We start from the raw sequence: 18,586 nt of genomic DNA on the forward strand, positions 1-18,586 counted from the left end.
CGGCGGGAAAGGGGCAGAGGCGGGGAACTCGGGGCGACACGGGCGGGACTGGTGCCCGGGGCGGTCTTGGAGATGCAGCCCACGCCCTGCAGAGGCGGTCTCCGGCCTAGGGTTGGCTTTTCCCCTCCCCTCTGGGGCTCAGTATCCTCCCCGGTGGCTTCTAAGGAGAGAATCTGGGCGGGCGGGAAGGAGGAGGCTGAGCTCGTTTTCTTTAAGAAAGGAAAGAGGGCAAGGAGCTGTGAGAGGCCAATGCCAAGGCCCTTTGGGCCCCAGGGAGACAGAAAAAATGAAGACTCCCTCCTGAGGATGACTGAGTAAACTGAGGCACTGGACAGGCCAAGGTTAGTTCTCACCCCTGCCTGTCCCCAGGGGACAGGAGCTCCTGGGACCGCTTGGGTGCCCCAGTCCTTCCATGTCTCTGGTGGGGGCCACCCAGGAAAGCCTCTAGCTTTCCTTTCCACATGCTCAAACTGCTGCCCCGCCCCCGTGGGCACCAGCTGGTACCCTGGCAGAGCAGTTCTGGGCCTGAGTGGGCCCCCGGGACCCTGCTTTATTTCCAGGAGGTAGTCAGGACCTGGGCACAGGGAGGGGTCTGGCTGCTTTGCAAGACCATTGACTCGGGGTTGTGCCTCCCAATTGTGCCCAAGCCAGAGAATGCCAGAAGAGGGAACACTAAGTAGGGGCTGCAGGCCCGCCCTGAGCTGGGGGCCCCCAGGAGCAGGGTCTCCAGTCTGGTTCTGCTCACCTTCCAACCTTCTGCCATCAACAAGCCCCCCAGTTGGGGCAAAGCCCAAAGGGGGTCAGTGCTCTGGGGGGCCAATAATAATAACAACAGCAACTAACAATGCCATTAAATCAGGCTTTCTGAGAGTTGTAGGTATCTCACGACTGTCCAGTGACATAGGTTCTGTTACAGTGTCCATTTTGTGGATGGACAAACAGGGGCACTGGAAGGTTTAGTGACCTGCCCCAGGTCACTCAGTGACAAGTAGCAGAGTGGGATCTGAATGCAGGCGGTCCAGCCCTAGCATCTGGGTTCTTTCCACCATACTCTGCCAGCTCTCTCTCTACCACCATGTCCTCAGCACCTGCTGAGAGCCAGGCCCTGGCTGAGAACTTCACGGGCAGTGTCTTAGCCAACCCTCCCAACCGGCCGGGAGGTAGCTTCTGGGATCTTCCCCATTCCAGGGTCAGGGAACCCATGGCTCAGAGAGATTGACTAAGTTGCTCTGGCCACACAGCGAGGATGGGGCAAGGCCAGGTTTGCTTCCAGCCTGTGTGACAACAGTTGAACAGGTTTTCTGATGCCCCCTTCCCCGCATCCCTCTGGGGGTGAGGAAGGATGAGGTCACTGCAGCCCTTGCTGAAGAGAGAACAAGAGAAGGAAGGGATTTCAGTTAGACTCCGGGGAGGACTTTCTCCCAGAGAGGTGGGGGCTCTGAGGGTGGAGGGACCTGGAGGCTCTTCCTTCTTTCCCAAAGAGCAGGCTTTGGAAGGCCCCTGGCTATTGGAGGTGTGGTGGTGGTGGTAGAGGGATGGGAGGAGAACAGAACGGAAGGAGAAAGTCCAGTCACAATCCTATTACTCCAGAATCCCAGTTATTGTTGTTGTTTCTTAATTTTGGCTCCAGCACTCCAACTTGCCCCTGCCCCTTCCTCTGGAAATCTCCTGAATTCCTCCACTCTAAGATTTGCTCCTTGAGGGGACTAGAGAAATCCAGTCTCCCCTCTTCCCAGCAGGGGGAAGGAGAAGCTAGCCCTGCCACTCTGTACGCACTTCCTCTATGCCAGGCACCCGATGTGCACCAACTTCAATTTTCACAATTTTATAGTCAGTATTCCTATTTTATTAATGGAGGCAGGGTGGAAGAAAAGAGAGGTTAAGTTATTTGCTCAAGGTCACACAGCTGGCCAGCAGGAGAGTAGAATCTGAACTTCTGACCTGGTGTGCTTTACCACCCTGCTCCCCATTCCCTGCTGAGCTCCTGCGGCTACAGGAGCATGGCCACGCTGACCCCCTTGCCCAGTGGTCAGGGCTTTGGGTGGGTACCTTTGAAACTGGCAGATGCAAAGATAAGGAACGTGCCTCACGCCTATCATTCCCATGGCCCCCAACCTACACGAATTTTCATGGAACCTTGTACATGCTGGCAGAAGCTGGATAAGATGAATGTTTAGGAAGCCCAGATCCCTCCTCTCATTATCCTGGGGATGGACAGCCCCCCAGAGTGTGATGCTATCCCAGCACTCCCCTCTCAGCCCACCCTGGCCAGAACAGCAGGGTCAGGGAGTCCGTTGGCTGCTGTCAGGCGGACCACCCTGATTCAGGGAATCGAGATTCCCACTCTCAGGGATGACCCTAGGGTCCTTTTACCTCCCAGTGTCTCAGAGGAACTCCCTTAGGGAATCTGGACACCCTCACTCCCCAGCCCCAAGAAAACCTTGGACACCTACCTTCTGAGCCCGGGGGGTCCTGGGGGAGGAGGGGCGTAGGGCCCTGGGAGGGATGGCCTTTGGGCTGCAGCCCTCTAGAAAAGAAAATCCATCCTCACCCCTCTACTCCACCAAAGCCCAGAGAAGCTGGGTTCATCAGGGTCCCCCCCCCACATGCTCAGTTCCGAGGAGAATGGGGGCAAGTTGGGGAGTTGAGGGAAAGAGGCAGGAGGCTCTGAGTTTCTCCACGCAGCCCTCAGGGCCGGGTGCCTGGGCAGGAGGAGGGGGCAGAGCAGCTGCTGGCGATTTATTAAGCAGTCACGGAAAAATTGGTTTATAAATTAACAGCTGTTTTAACTTTAGGGCCTCTTCTTCAGGGAATGGAAGCAGCCGACTGGACCGGGATCGGAGTGTGTGTGAGGGCTGGTGGAGGGGGTAGGAGGCGGCGGGCTCCGGCAGCTGGCATTCTTCGGGGGCAGCCTCAGCTGGCACCTTGGGGGGCACCAGGCAGTGGCCAGAGCAGGGGGTCTCCAGGTGCCCGGGGCTGAGGCTGCCCCCACCGTGGGCTGCCGGCTTGCTCACTCTTCTCAAAGCCATCCTACCTGAGGGCGCCAGAGGGCAGAGACACCGCTGTACTCATGTCTGCCACCAGAGGGCAGCCTCCACACACGGATTTCTGCTCCCCAACCCTCTGCCCCACTGTGTGAGTCCAAACTGGGCTGGAGAGAAACGGGGTCCAATGCCGAGCAACAGAGAGGGCTGGTCCAGTGCAAACAAGCAATCTTCTACTCACCCATCTTGAATGTATTAAAGGCAGCAGTAAAGAGTGAGAGCTCTGGAGTCAGTCTGTCTTCTCACGAACCCGGTGAACCCTCTGGGCAAAAGTTCCGAGCCTCATTTGCCTAATCTGTAAAATGGAATGATACTAACGAGGTTTAAATGAGATCATACATATAAATGGCCTAGTTCAGTGCCCAACACAGAGTAAATGCTCCATATATGTCACTCGCTGACAGTTTCTATGACTTGTGTATCCATCCATCCATTCATTCCTCAGTCCATCCCCTGCACGCAGCGTCTCCTGTATTCTGGGCACTCTGGCAGGCAAGTGATGGTGCAAAGACAAATGGTGGGAAGGACACTTCTCAAAACAGTGTGTTAAGAGTTGTGATACAGGGGGATGCCTGGGTGGCTCAGTGGGTTAAGCCTCTGTCTTCTACTCAGGTCATGATCCCAGGATCGTGGGATCAAGCCCTGCATTGGGCTCTCTGCTCTGTGGGGAGCCTGCTTCCTCCTCTCTCTCTGCCTGCCTCTCTGCCTGCTTGTGATCTCTCTGTCTGTCAAATAAATAAATAAAATCTTTAGAAAAAAATTTTAAAATATTTAAAAAAAAAAGGATTTGTGGGTGCCTGGGTGGCTCAGTGGGTTAAGCCGCTGCCTTCAGCTCAGGTCATGATCTCAGGGTCCTGGGATGGAGTCCCGCATCGGGCTCTCGGCCTGCTTCCCTCTCTTTCTCTCTCTGCCTGCCTCTCTGTCTACTTGTGATCTCTCTCTGTCAAATAAACAAATAAAATCTTTAAAAAAAAAAAAAAAGGATTTGTGATACTGGGACGCCTGGGTGGCTCAGTCAGTTAAGTGGCTACCTTCAGCTCAGGTAATGATCCCGGGGTCCTGAGATCGAGCCTTGCATCGGGCTTCCTGCTCATCAGAGAGCCTGCTTCTCTCTCTCCCTCTGTCTGCCGCTCTACTTGTGCTCTCTCTCTCTCTCTGTCAAATAAATAAATAAAGTCCTTAAAAAAAAAAAAAAGAGTTGTGACACACACACTGAACAGGGAGGGAAGATTGACTTGGATGGGCAAAAGAGAACGTTTTGGGGTGATGAAATGTTCTATATCTGTGTTGTGGTAGTAGTTGTATGTTGTTAAAAATTCTCGAAAACTCATAGAATTGTATATTTTAGGGGCACCTGTGGCTCAGTTGGGTAAGTGCCTGACTTTGACTATGACCTCAGGTCTTATCTCAGGGTCCTGGTTCAAGCCCTGCATTGGGCTGTGCACTGGGAGTGGAGCTTACTTAAGAAAGAAGGAAAGAAAGAAAGAAAGGAAGAAAGGAAGGAAGAAAGAAATGTATGTATTTATATTTATATTTGATGGGGGAAGGAGCAGAGAGAAAGGGAGAGAGAAACTCGATCGGACTCTTCAGTGAGCATGAGCCTAGAAGCAGGGCTCCATCCCACGACACTGAGATCACCACCTGAGCTGAAACCAAAGGTCCAAGGCTTAACCGACTGAATGTACCATCCAGGCTCCCCTAAATGTATATTTTGAAATGATGCATTTTATTGTATATAAACTCCGATTCAAAAAGGTTGATTTTTTTAAAAAAATATTTTATTTATTTATTAGAGAGAGAGCAGGGGGTGGGGTGGGAAGAGGGAGAAGCAGGCTCCCCGCTGAGCAGGGAGCCTGATGTGGGGCTCCATCCCAGGACCCTGAGATCATGACCTGATCCAAAGGCAAATGCTTAACTAACTGAGCTACCCAGGTGCCCCCCAATAAAGTTTTTTTTGTTGTTGTTTTGTTTTGTTTTGTTTTGTTTTTGGTGCAAAATGGTGGTTTATTAAAGCATGGGGACAGGACCCATGGGCAGAAAGAGCTGCTAAAGCTGATTTTTTATTTTTATTTTTAAAAAGATTTTGTTTATTTATCTTTTTAAGATTTTATTTATTTACTCGACAGAGAGCGATCACAAGTAGGCAGAGAGGCAGGCAGAGAGGCAGGCAGAGAGGCAGGCAGAGAGAGAGGAGGAAGCAGGCCTCCCGCTGAGCAGAGAGCCCGATGCGGGGCTCGATCCCAGGACCCTGAGATCATGACCCAAGCCAAAGGCAGAGGCTTTAACCCACTGAGCCACCCAGGCGCCCCAAGATTTTATTAATTTATTTGACAGACAGATCACAAGCAGGCAGAGAGGCAGGCAGAGAGGAAGAAGACTCCCTGAAGAGCAGAGAGCCCAATGAGGGGCTCAATCCCAGTACTCTGGGATCATGACCTGAGCCAAAGGCAGAGGCTTTAACCCACTGAACCACCCAGGCGCCCCTAAAGTTGATTTTTTAAAAAGCACCCACTTCGGGGCGCCTGGGTGGCTCAGTGGGTTAAAGCCTCTGCCTTCGGCTCAGGTCATGATCCCAGGGTCCTGGGATCGAGCCCCGCATCAGGCTCTCTGCTCAGCAGGGAGCCTGCTTCCCTTCCTCTCTCTGCCTGCCTCTCTGCCTACCTGTGATCTCTGTCTGTCAAATAAATAAATAAAGTCTTAAAAAAAAAAAAAAGCACCCACTTCAGTGGTCAAAGGGATGGGTATAGATGAATAAATGAACGAATGAATTAATATGTTGAATGAATGTTTCAGATGATTGCCCATCTGTCCTGATATCACTGTTGTCCTGGCCGAGAGTGCCCTTGCCCTCTCTTCTTCTTGTCCTTGGTTTTCCCCAGAGGCGGGCCTTGGAATTTGCCCCTCCTCCCATCTCTCCACCAGTAGCTTCGACAGGGAAAGATGCCCCAGTGTGCCCAGCTAGCGTTCCCCGGCTTCTCTAAGGTTACTTCCCAGGGCTCCCAGGGACTCCCTTCCAGCTGCCACATGCCAACCCGGCCAGCTCTGCCCAGCTCCGTGGTGCCAAGGTCACGGGTGTGATGCCCAACTACAGACCCGCAGTGCCAGCAGCTCAGTCGCCCAAACCCTGGCCGACTCCGCCACCTGCTGGCTCTTTTTGGAACCGCACCCCTGAACTCCAGGGAAGGGGGGATCCGCTGCAGACCTGCTAGGAGTACAGCACTGGGCTGGGGGCTTTACTCGTTTTATCTTATTGAATCGTCACAGCTACCATGTAAGGTGGGCTTTGAAACACGAAAAAACTGAGGCACAGAGATAGTAAGATTTTATCACAGTAAATTATAGATTCCAGGTTTCCTACCCAGGTCTGTGCAACTCCCCAGTGTATGTTCTGTCCACCTGACAGTATCTTGCTTGGGGGAAGGGAGGGAATATTCTCCATCTTCCACTCTCCCCAACTCCCAGAAGGAATTGCACGGCTTCCCACCTCCCTTCCAAAATCATCTTCCAGAGAAGGTGAATGTTGTGCTTCTTGTATGCTGGGCAGTGGGGCAGTAAGTGAGAAGGACAGGTCTCCAAACAGTAGGTTCAGACCTACCATACATTAATGGACACGCTGCAATTCTTATTTTTGTCTGTCCACACAGAAAGACCCATAGTTCAATCAGAGCTAAGTCAAACAAGGTCTTGATTTTGTTTCTTGGACCCAACCGCCTGTGCTTCTAACTCAAGAATAATAACCAAGGAGTGGCACATTATTTTTACATCTCATTTCCATATGATTAATTCTAAGTCGAAGAGAATGGAGGTCACCCTGGCCCCTTGCTTCTTAATTCCCATCCCCCATGTGCCTGATCCTGGCCATATCTCGCAGCTCCCACTGGGCTCCCCCACCCTCACTTAGGCCCACCCCACCCCTTGCCCCTGACCGCATCCCCCCAGGTCCCAGAAGTCCTGTTCCCTTCCTCCTCTGTCACCCACACAGCCCCCGCCACCTGGCCGCCCACCTGAAAAACTTTTCCCCAAGTTCTTGAGAAGTCGCGTAGGATCCAGGAGAGAAAAATCAAAGTAATAAAACCTCATTTAATTCCTAGCGGAGGGCAGAGCTGTGAGCAGCAATTATCTTAATGCTGAGCTATTTTTACTCTCTTTCCATCTCTGTCTTCTGCCTCTCTCCATGGTGAAGCTTTCTTTCTCCCTTTGTCTCTCCATCTCTCACATGTGTTTTCTCTGTCTCTTTTCACTTTGTCCTGCCTCCCCACCTTCTCTCTCTCACCTCTTGTCCCTGTCATCCTTCTTCCCTTCCTCCCCCTTCCTCTGTCCCTGTGCCTGTTCTTCTGTCAGGCTTCCCCACCCCTCTTGGCCCAGGTTTTGTGGCCAGAGCTGTGGGGGCCTGGGCAAAGGCTGGGGGAAAGATCCTCCCCTCCACCCCAAGGACCCTGTCTTCCAGGCCTAGGCTCACAGGGGGAGTTTACCTTCCCGGCTGCCCCAGCTTGGGTCAGGGGAATTTTTCCAATATGGCCTCCCAGAGCGCCAATCCTTTGGCCAGAAGCTCCATGGCAGAACCCTCCCTAGTCAAATCAGCCTAGCCGCCAAGGTCCCCAGGGCCTTCCCATTCTGATGCACAACTTCTCATTCAGGTGTGACTGGTGGTGAGGCCTCCCTGTCCCTGTCCTCTTGTCACCCACCCAACTGTCCTCTGTCCCCCTTCACTCTGCTCCAGGACTTTCCTACTTCTCCAGCCCTGGAAGCCACAGGTCCCTCACTCTCACCTTGGCCCAGGGGCCACTCAGGTATACTGCCTGTGGAGTGCCTTTCCTGTGCCCCTTTTGACTTTCAGGCCCTCCTTATTGACCCTCTCAAGGCACTGCCAAAGTGCTCTTTGTCACTCCCCAGCACACCCCACTGGGAAGAGGGGGCCAGCCCAAGCCAGGGCTGCCAGAGATGCCCAAAACCCTGTGTCACGACCTGGCCTCTGGCTGTTTCCCTGACAAGCATATATGTCAACAAACACAGTGGGAATTGAACCAGGCCTGGGGTTGGGAGAAGTGGAACCGAGTGGCCAGGACTCCCAGCTCCCATAAGCCAAGCTCTGCTCGCCTGCTTCCCTCTGGGTCACTCTGGGGTACAACATCATGCCCTTGACCCCATTTCCAGGAGACTTCTCTGGTCTCTTGCTTCCTACTGCCAAGGACCCAGCATGCTGGGGCTAGGAGTGGAAAAGTGGCCGGAGGGGGTGGGGCGGGGGCGTGCTCCTGACTGTTCCAGGTCTGAGCGTGACCAGCAGAGAAGACAGCCAACACAAATAGAGCCCCAGGAAGACGCACTCTTATGTACACGTCTACACATGCTCCCTCTCGGAGCTAAGGAGAAGCGTTTCCGTGCTCTCCCATAGGCCTGCAGAGACACCGAGGGCCTGTACACATAAACAGGGACACTAACCCACAGGGCCAGCTCCTCCTTCTCCCCCTCCAGAGACACACACAGACACCTCTGCAAAGAGAGAGAAGCTCACACCTCAGAAATGAGCACACGCACCTCTCCCCCCAGCTCTGTTCCTGAATGCACCAAACTCACACACGTGATGGCACGTGTACTGGTCCAGGCAGCCCCCCAGCTCTGTCCCCCTGGGCTGGCTAGGCTCCCCCCACCCATTTTAGATCTGGGGAGAAAAGGCGGGAGACACGTGACCCCAGGGTACATCAGGGCAGGGACACATTCCCTCTCCCCCGTCCCCCAGGACTACAACCTCATCTCCCTCTTCCGCATGGGTTAGAGCTGTGGATACAGCCCCTCCCCCCCCCCCCCCCACCACCAGCAAGCTGCCACACGCCAGCCCATCACCTTGACAGCCTCTGACATCCTCCCCCACACCCACACCCTCCCCCAGCACACAGCCTTCCCACACCCTGCCACTCACACCCGCATCTTTGACACTCTGACACACTTACTCACATAGACTCACACACACTCATGCCACACGAACCCCCCCCCCCCACACACACACACACGAGCTCCCTATCTACAGGCACCACAGGGCCCCCGGCACTTATACACTCCCTGGCATGATGACTGACACGTGTCCTCCCCCACACACCCGCTCTTTCACACTCTCTGGCTCTCTAGGACACCCCCATTCACAGCGTGACATGCTGGTGGTAGTTTCTCGAGGACCTCTCAGGCCTCCTCGTGAAACTCCGAGGACCCAGGCCACGAAGGGGTTAAAGCCAGAGTCCTGTCTCCCCGCTGCCCCTCTCCTCCCCCCCAACGGCCCCCCCCGCCCCGCCCCGCCCCGGCCTCCCCCCCATTATCCTCCCCGCTGGACTCCATCAATAATGCTGCTTCAAGTTCTCGGGAGACGGCAGGGGGCCCCCAGCCCGCTCCCCGGGTCCTGGCTCACACTCCGCACCCTCCTCCTGGCCCGCGGAGAACACGGTTCTCGGCGCTCATTGGCCACTTCCCGCTGGGCCCTCCCACCCAGCCCCCGGGCGCCAGTCCCAGGCGGAGGGGACGGGCAGGGGACCCCCAAGGCTGGGGCCAGAGGGTAAGACCTGGAGGGACGGAGCAAGGCTGAGACAGAGGCGCAGGCAGAGGAAGGGAGGGAGAGAGAGGAAGGCGGAGACACCCACGGAGACCCTCAGAGAGAGCGAGGGAAGGAGGGAGAGGCGAGACTCCGGGAGAGGGGCAGAGACCCGGAGCGGGCGATCCGGGAGCCCAGGCTGCAGGCGCCCGGGGACCAGCGCGGCCGGCGCGGCGGGCGAGCCCGAGAGCCGAGAGTCGGGGGCGCTCGGAGCCGGCGCGACCCCCTCCCGCTCGCGCGCCCTCCCCTCGCCGCGCGCGGTATTTTTATCTGAGCGTGAGCCGCTCGCCTCCCCCTCGCCGCGCACAGCCAGCGCTCGCCGCCGCGCCCGGAGCAGCGCGGGGAAGCCGAGTAGGGACCGCAGCCCGGGACCCCGAGACCCCCAGCCCCGCCGGCCATCCCGCCCGCCATGGACCCCAAGGACCGCAAGAAGATCCAGTTCTCGGTGCCTGCGCCCCCCAGCCAGCTAGACCCCCGCCAGGTGGAGATGGTAAGGGGACCGGGCCCCGCCCCCGGCAGCGCCCCCCAACACACCCCGGGCTCCTCTGGCGGCGGGGCGCTGCCGGGGCCGGACCGGCCTGGGGGTGGGGGAAGACGGGAGCGGCTTGGGCCGTCTCGGACACGCGGGGGCGCGAGGCAGCACGTGAAGTTCGCTGAGGACTCCGGCAACTTTTTCCCCGGGCCGCAGCTGTGCGGCGAGCGCTGGGGGGCCTGGCGGTTCCGGGCCAACACCTGGCGGGGAGACTGTGCTTTGGACCCTGCACGGTGTCCTCCTGACCGAGGCTGCCCCGGGGATCGCGGCGCCTTTGGCCCCAGCCGGAGTCGATCGGAAGTGAGACGCTTGGTGCCCTGACCCACGGTACAGAACGGGCCTCCGCCTTGCGGGTCCTGGGCTCTGCCGCCTCTCTGGTCCCACCGTGTGTGCCTGGGCCGGGCAGCCAGAGCCTTGTTCTGACCTCCTTCTGCTGCCCGGCCCTACCCAGAGCCACAACATGGGGTTGGGGGGCACCAGTCATCACAGAAGCCAGACCCCTTCACAGAGTACTGAGTTCTCTGGAGAGCCTTCCTGGGGGTCTAGGCGCCTGCAGCAGTGGTGGGAGTGGACAGAAGAGAAGAGGGACTCCGCTCCCCCCCCCCCAAAAAAAGTAGCGTGTTCACTTGTTGCTGAGCTACAACTGACACCCAGCAGAGCAGTGAGAGTGGAGCCAAGTCATTCTGGGGGGAGAGGGGAGGCCATAGGGGGAAGGGGAGGGCTGGATCCTGGGTCTAAGCAGCTTTGGATCTGGAGGGCCGTTTGGAGAGCTGGGGGGGGGTGGCAGTTTCAGCTTCATTCACCTGGTTCTCTTTGTGCATTTCCCTGGAGCTTGGAGAGGACCTAATTAACTGACAGTTGGTCTGATTGCCAAGCTGGGGGGGCAGGTACTGGGAGAGTTCAGTGCCCCCCCCCCCACCGCACCCTCTCACTCTTCAGCTTGCCTCACATACCAAGGAGGGCAACTTTTTGGTTTTTTATGAGCACTGGTCCAAGAGTTTTTCAGCCTGAGAGACACTGCTAGAGAGACCCAGATGCAGCCTTCCAGGGACACCTCCCCGACCGGGTGGGTCTGGGGCTCAGGCCCATACCTGAGCCTCAGTGTGGGGTTGCAGGTGTCTGCCTTGCCCAGACTCAGCCTCCCTCTGTGACGGGATCCGGTTTCTTTGGAGCCCTTGAGCTGACCTTAGGTGGGTGGGGACAGGTGGGTGCCACGGCCCACAGGGCATCTCCCACAGCCAGCTTCTGGTTCCTGAGGATTGACATCTGGAAAAGCAGGAGAGGACAGGCCTCCTTGAAAGTGAAGGTGGAAAGGGAGATGCCATTCTGGAGGAGCCATGGAGTGGGACAAGCATGGACTAGGAGTAGCGATGGGCTTTTCTTCTTTCTCTGCCACAGCGAGCTGCGTGGCCTTGAGCTCTTAGCTCTTGGAGCCCTGGGTTTTCACCTCTAAAATGAGGGGGTTGGGTGAACTATAGAGTTCCTTTCAGCTCTGACACTCTGATTCAAAGGCACCCTGGGGATTTCAAAGCACTGTTCCCTACTGCCTGTGGATGGGGGGTGCAGGTGTCTGTCCTGCTCCCCTCCCCCTTGCCCCACCTCTTTCTCCATCTCCTTAGATCCGGCGCAGGAGGCCAACCCCTGCTATGCTGTTCCGGCTCTCAGAGCACTCCTCGCCAGGTGGGCCCTTCCCCCCTTCCCCACTGCCCCAGCCCTTGCCCTACCCTAGCTCTGATACCTTCTCAGGGCCCTTGCCAAAGTTCCAAGAGTAGGAGACGGAGCAGAAGATGAGGGGGAGGGGGTGAGGTCTGGGAGTGCAACTCTGCTGGGTTCATTTATTGCCCAGGCACCTTCCAACACCCAGAAGGAAAGGGCACACTTTCCCTTTCCCCAGAGCTTGAGCCTTTGGGGAAAGTAATTCAGATTCTCTTTCTCTCTTCCCTTTCCTCCCCGTCTTCTCTCTTCTTCCCTTGGTTTCCCTTGGTTCATTCGTGGCCTCCCTCAGAGGAGGAGGCCTCCCCTCACCAGGTGAGTTTCCAGGGGCCCCTGGGGGCCCTTTGTGGTGGGCTGGACAGGATTCCTCCCAACTAACACAGGGTGCCTCCCAGAGGACACATTAGCATATCCACTGGCACCTTGGTAAGAAGGCCTGGTGCCAGGGTCCCACTGGTACAGACTTCCGAGCCCTTGTCTCTCCTCTGCTCAGACTCGAACTGGGACTCCAGAACCCTGGATTCTGCCCTGAGCCAGACCACAACTTATGGAAGACCCCCCCCACACACACACACATAAAGCAACAGGGCAGCCTGGCTGGACCAGAGCAGTTGTGGGTGGCCTGGGTTGCCAGGGTGGGGTGGAACAGAGGAGGAGTGAAGGGAGGGGGCCTCTGGTGAGCCTGTTTAACCTGGCATTTACCCCAGCAGAGAGCCTCAGGAGAGGGGCACCACCTCAAGTCGAAGAGATCCAACCCATGTGCCTACACACCCCCCTCGCTGAAAGGTACTATCCCCCCCCATCAGTCTGGTTGGCTCCTTCACCCCTGGAACCAGGCTGATACTGGGGGAGGGAGGTGAAATGTTGAGCTTTTGTCAATGGGGAGGGATTGTCTTGTACCCCAATCATGACTTAGGGACCAGATCTTTCTTAACTCGGCCTTGTAAAGAAGGGGCTCAGGGGCTGAAAGGGGGGCTGAGGGCCTCCAAATCAGGTTGTGGGGTTGAAAGAAAAGAGGGGACTGGCCAGAAATAACAAGTTTCATCAACATAAAGAGATACAGCTCTCTACCTCCTCTTTGCAAACGTGTGCCAGACCACCTGTCGGGGCCCCCCTCGCTCCCAACCCCCCCCCCCCCCCCCCCCCGCCCCCCCCCCCCCCCCGCCAACCATGACCTTTTCCAGGTGCAGCCCTTGTTCCCCTCTCCCACTGAAAGAACATTTGCAAGGTCAGCAGACTGGTTCCTTCTTGGTCCTGCTTCTTGTTTCTATATTAAAACACAAGTCATTCCTAGAGCACGCACTTAGAGAACACCTAGTGTGTGCCAGGCCTCACAGGTGGGCACTGGGCAAGATGGGAGGAGTCAGATTTGACCCTCGCCCTCCTGGGTCCTTTTGCCTCAAAGGGTGGTGGGCGAGTTACAGAGGAGAGGAAGGTTAAGCCTGGATTTGAAGGATGAGTTGGGATTCCACAGGGAGTCAAGGCGTGGAAAGGCATTCTAGGAAGAGGAAAGGAAATGTGCACAGGGGAGGTGGTGTGAAATCGCAGGGAGTCTTTAGAGTCCGTCTGGAGACTTGGCTTCTCACGGGGAAGCTGGGGAACCTACACCTGGAGGAGAGGGCTTGGAGCTGGGGGCCTGGGGAAGGTCTCTTCATAACTTAGCCAAAGAATGCCTTCCCACCCCCATCTCAGCTCTGGCCTGAGGCTCTTCCTGCCTGGCCAGCCCCCTCCTTCCACAGAGGGAGGAGACTGGAAGGGTGTGCTGGGCGCTCCCTCTGGGGTGGGTTTAATGAGTTCCCAGCAGCAGCCAAGGTCAACAGGTGCACCTGTCAGCCTACCTGTCTTCCTGCCTGCCAGGGTTAGGAGCAGAGAAGAGAGGGTGGGAGAGAAGGGAGAAGGGCAAGGGCATTTTCTCTTCCCCCTAGGACAGAAAGAGGAAGGGACAGCATGTGGGCAGTGGGTACAGCACCAGGAAGGACTTCCCACCTGAGCAGTGTGGGGGAAGGCCAGCCCCTGAAGGAGGGATGAGGGAGGTGGTGGCATCTTCTCAGGAGAGAAAAGAAGTTCTCTCTTTCCTCCCTACTCTGGGCTGAGGAGGGCTGAGTGGATGTGAGGGGCGAAAACTGTGCCTCGGACTCTTGGTCATGAGCACGGGGCAGAAGGCTGGGGTGAAGTCGATAGGGCCCATGGACTTCCCGAGTACCTTGCAAGGGCTAGAAATGGGCTCCCCCTCATTGCTCCTTTGGGCTACCCCTTAGCAGGGTCTGCGTTGGGAGAGGCAGGGCATTCTGGGGGCTGTGCTGGAGACCGTCTAGCTTTGAAAGGGGAGCTTGGGTTGGGCCCTAGACTTGGAGTCCAGGGCCCCAGAAATGGGGACAGAGAAGAAGACAGCTGAGGGCGAGGGGGAGACTGGAGAGGCACAAGGGGAGGCGAGGTGCAAGGGAGGCTCACCGGGGTGCCAGCATGGGTGGGCTCCGAATACCTATTGTCACTGGGGCTCAGGAACTAAGCTCTCCTCCCCTGATTGGGGGAGAGGGCAGTTGCTGGAGCAGCCACCTCCTCTCCGCCCTTCCCCCAACCCTCAGAGGACCCTTCTGTACCTGGAGGGCCCTATTTTGCTTTAGCCCCTTTAGCCCCTTTCCAGGCAAGGGAAAGCTCCTGGCAGGGTTGGGGGTTTGTAAGGAGAGAAGCTGAGGGTTTCCAGGGGAGGGTGGACAACACCAGGTCTTGGCCTGAGGGGGACTCTCCAAGGCCAGGCTCTCACTTGGCTCAAGGTGATGCTCTGCCGCGTCCCCAAGGCCAGGGCAGGGCGATCTATTGCATTTTTATTGACTGGGTAGTTTGCCCAGAGCCCGCGGGAGGCACTAGGCTGGGAGCCTGGGGCAGGGCGGGGCAGCGGGCCCACACAATGCGCCCTCTGTGCCTGTCCCAAGTTGGCAGGAGTGTGGTGCCCTGTTCATTGCACCGGAGGTTTCCAGCCTGGCCCTCCCACTCTGGGCTTTCTGAGGGGAGGGGCTGCCTGCCACCCGAGAAGGAGCTGTAGCAACCCCAGCCCCTAGCTTGTCAGCATCCTGTCTGTGAGCTGTGAGGTCTGCTCTGGTCTCCCCCCTCAGACCCCCCAGTCCCCCTGCTACTTCTGCCCCAGACACTCCTCACAGCGTCCCCTCAACCCCTGCCATTCCCCCAGAATCCCCCAGCCCTGGCCCCTTTCTCCTAAGCCCCTGGGCCTTTACATCTTTTGGAAACTTCTCCTCAGCTGCCCACACTGTTCCTTTCCTATCCCAGCAGGCCTTGCTGGTGTTGGGGGGGTGGGTGGTGTTTGCTGCTTTCTAGGTCACCACAGAGGGAGCTGGAAGCTTGGGGATGTGGGTCAAGATTGTGGGGGCTGCGTCTGAGCACGCCATATCCCCAGGCACCAACTTGACTGGCTGTAGACTGTTCTGTCCTCAGTCTCCGAATTGTTCCCAGCTCAGCACCTGGAGCAGAGATGTGTGGAGTGGCACCTCTGACAGGAGCAGTGCCAGGAGGTGGGGACCAAGCCCACAGGATCAGGGTAGGCAATGAGCCCTAGGCAGTCTCCACTAGAAACTGAGAGGGACAAAGCCCACAGGTCCTGGGCCTTCTAGCCCGGGCTGTAACTAGTGGACACAGTCTCCAGTACCAGGTCCTTGGAGAAGCAAGCATCCCAGCCACGGAATGTTAAGCTGCTGCTCTACCTGCCTGGTCTTGTCTGGCTTGGTACCCTGTGGTTCTGGGGGGGCCCCCTGGTGCCAGCCTCCAAGGAGGTCTGCCTCACAGGACAGCTTAGGAGCCAAGTGCAATTAAGGGTCTACCCCCTGCTGCTTCTGTCCTGGTCTGGCCACCAGCAAGACTGACCTGTGACCTTTAGCTTTTGAACTAGACCCCTGAGTGAGTTAGCCATGCATCAGGTCACGTGCCTCTCCTCTCCGGCGCCATGGGCCTCTGGTTGGCCTGGCTCACCCCTGCCTTCCTGGGGCCCCATGTGCCAGCCGTGCAGCGCATTGCTGAGTCGCACCTGCAGTCCATCAGCAACCTGGGCGAGAACCAGGCCTCCGAGGAGGAAGATGAGCTGGGGGAGCTGCGGGAGCTGGGCTACCCAAGAGAGGAAGACGAGGAGGAGGAGGAGGACGATGACGAAGAGGAGGAAGAGGAGGAGGACAGCCAGGCTGAAATCCTGAAGAGTAGCAGGGGGCCTGGTAAGCTGAGGGGGTGGGGAAACCTGGTGGGGTCCTCCCTGAGTGACCTGGGGCACCCCTCCCAGTTCACAGCTTTTCACACATGTAAACCGCCATCACACGGCGAGGGCCTCCCCATCCTCCCACCCACAAGGTGCCCTACCGGATACCTGGACTGCTCCCATCCTGACCCAGTCCCTCTCCTGATCAAGTCGTCCCCAGTAATTCCTCTCTTCCCTGAGGATTACAGCAAGGCCACATGAGGTTTGAGGCTAGACCCAAGAAAAGACTTCCCAGCCATGGCCCTGAGGGGCTACAGGAGATGCAGGGATAGAAAACTAAAAGGGTCCAATGTCCCCATTTCCTGCATTTTTAAACGTAGGATGTGGTTTCTGCTGGGAGGCAAAGAGCAGGTTCCTAAGTCCTCCCCAGGAGGCTGTTTCTCCCCCTTTTATTTCCTGGGTTTGGGTGAGGGGGTGGGGGTGGTGAGAAGCGCCCTCTAGTGTCTGGATGAAGAATCTGGGATTCAAGAACAACCTAGCCTTCTGCGTTTCAACTCCAACTGCGAGGCAAGAGAGGGGTCTAGAAGGGACCTAAGACCTACACAAAAGACCTCAGAGCTAGAGGCCCCAGACCCAGAAATCTCCACTGAGGGTCCCAAGGCCCAGAGAATTCCTAGGCAGAAAGATCTCTGCCCCTCCCATAGCTGTGTTTTCCATGCTTAGCTATGGAAAGCTGTGCCCTATCTATCCCTCCTGGAGCATGTTAAACTTTCTGGTCCCGTTATTTATGGGGATGAGAAACAGTCGACCACCCATGCTTGCAGTGTCCAGCCCTTGCACCCAAACAAAATGGCTTGGACCTCCTCTGCATCTCTGGCAGTGGGGGATCAACACTGGAGCAAAAGCTTCAGGTAGAAGTTGAGTGAACTCCCCCGTGAGACCCTTAGGACAGGTCGAGAAGAAGCAAGAGGAGACACTTCCCTCTGGAAAAGCAGCAGGGCAGAAGGTCAAATGACAAGATTACCAAGGAGAGATATTGATCACCACCACTCCCGGAGTGCCGGTTTGGTCTGGTCAGCATATTAACTAGTCTCTTATTTAAGATAATCTATGCAATTTCCTTCTCACCGTCCCCTTCAGAGAGGTAGTAACTGACTTATTTAACTCACATAGCTAGTCACTGGGACAGCATTCTTGGTCCAGCGTTCTCTTCATCATACCATGATGCCCTCAGAAAGCTTAGCCTCAGCCATCAGACAGGCTCAGCTCACGCTCCAGGAGGGCTGCTGAATGGATACTTAGAGTCTGTGTTTTTATCTCTTCATTCCTATTCCCAGCTGGGCAGAAGACAGCTTGTGGCCAGGGTCTGGAAGGACCCTGGGAGCGCCCACCCCCTCTGGATGAGCCCCAGAGAGATGGAAGCTCCAAGGAACAAGTGGAAGACCTGGCACTAAATGGTGAGGCTTGGTGGTGGCCGATGGGAGGCGGGGCTGGGATTTTTTTGTGGGCGTGGCCAATCCCTGACTCCCTCCGCTTGCCTTGCAGAGCCTGGGGAGGAGCCACAGCGCCCCGCCCACCCTGAGCCTGGCACATAGGCAACCGTCCTCGCGTCGCTCAGAAGGAAGTGGAGGGGGCATTGCTGTTCCCCAGAAACCCGCTCTGTCCCCACCCTATTCTGTATCCTTCCCCCTCACTCGCTAGGGCTGTGGCTTCTGACTTCTAGAAGACTTAAGGCTGGTCTGTGTTTGCTTGTTTGCCCACCTTTGGCTGATGCCCAGAGTCCCTGGGCACTTGCTGCCTGATGCCTACCCCTGCCAGTCATTCCCCCATTTACCCAGAGGGAGGCGGGATGTGAGAGAGTTTGCAGTGGATAATCCAGTAAGGGTGGGGGGCAAAGGTTTATCCTTCACAATTCTACTCCCCAGACCCTTCTCCTGGGCACAGGAAACCCACAGGGCAGGACCCTAAGATCTGGGGAAAGAGGGTACTGAGAACCTGTAGGTGCCCTTAGACCCTTCTCCATCCCCTCTCCTATGGGGGATTTCAAGTTACCACCCCTCTCTGTCTTCTACCAGGGCCCAGGATTCAGGCATCCTTCTCCTCAACCTCAACATTTTAGAAATCTTCCCTTTATCACCCCTGCTCCCCAGCCTGGGTGCCTGGAAGATGGACTAGCAGAGGCTGCTTTGTTGCGTTTTGTTTGTGCTTTGATGCCAGGAATGCCGCCTAGTATATGTCCTTAGGGGGGCGCACGGTGGGGAAGCCAGGTTCTCCTTGTCCTCCAGCTGCTCTGCCCCCTTCCCCTCGTCCCTGACTCCAGGCCTGAACCACTCCTGTGCCGTAATAAATAAATCTTTGTAAATAACCGTGCTGAGACTTCTCTTTCAGGGAAAAACAGAGGGAGGAGGGGGAAACGGATTCCCCTATGTGGAAGACCTGGTGGGTAGCCACCTCGACCCTAGTGTCCGGTCCTCTAGTCTGGATCTTTCCTGCAGACAAGTTCAGAGCACTCTTTGGAAGGA

At 56.7% G+C, this 18,586-nt stretch overlaps 1 protein-coding gene across 2 annotated transcripts; it reads left to right on the plus strand.

The window, feature by feature from the left end:
* The first annotated feature begins 9,565 nt into the window (after nt 1–9,565).
* On the plus strand, nt 9,566–18,430 carry LOC111151628 (protein phosphatase 1 regulatory inhibitor subunit 1B). 2 transcript variants are annotated; one of them, XM_022509740.1, is made up of 7 exons: nt 9,566–10,111; nt 11,773–11,833; nt 12,159–12,181; nt 12,574–12,652; nt 15,877–16,083; nt 17,402–17,521; nt 17,610–18,430. In XM_022509740.1, exons 1-7 carry the CDS (start codon nt 10,031–10,033, stop codon nt 17,657–17,659), a joined length of 621 nt encoding a protein of 206 aa, XP_022365448.1. In that variant the 5' UTR covers nt 9,566–10,030; the 3' UTR covers nt 17,660–18,430. The 2 variants fall into 2 exon arrangements, with proteins under 2 accessions (XP_022365448.1, XP_022365449.1); XM_022509741.1 differs by having other exon boundaries at nt 12,577–12,652.
* The last annotated feature ends 156 nt before the right edge of the window (nt 18,431–18,586 follow it).

The sequence above is a fragment of the Enhydra lutris genome, unplaced genomic scaffold (assembly GCF_002288905.1).
Source record: "Enhydra lutris kenyoni isolate GAN:26980312 unplaced genomic scaffold, ASM228890v2 scaffoldscaffold26, whole genome shotgun sequence".
Lineage (NCBI taxonomy): Eukaryota > Metazoa > Chordata > Mammalia > Carnivora > Mustelidae > Enhydra > Enhydra lutris.

What these genes read in the sequence shown, in the direction of transcription:
- LOC111151628 (XM_022509740.1), top strand. Translation starts at nt 10,031, where the DNA reads ATGGACCCCAAGGACCGCAAGAAGATCCAGTTCTCGGTGCCTGCGCCC. An exon ending in ACCCCCGCCAGGTGGAGATG is followed by an intron (nt 10,112 to 11,772) that starts GTAAGGGGACCG and finishes CCATCTCCTTAG; the next exon opens with ATCCGGCGCAGGAGGCCAAC. An exon ending in GAAGAGTAGCAGGGGGCCTG is followed by an intron (nt 16,084 to 17,401) that starts GTAAGCTGAGGG and finishes TCCTATTCCCAG; the next exon opens with CTGGGCAGAAGACAGCTTGT.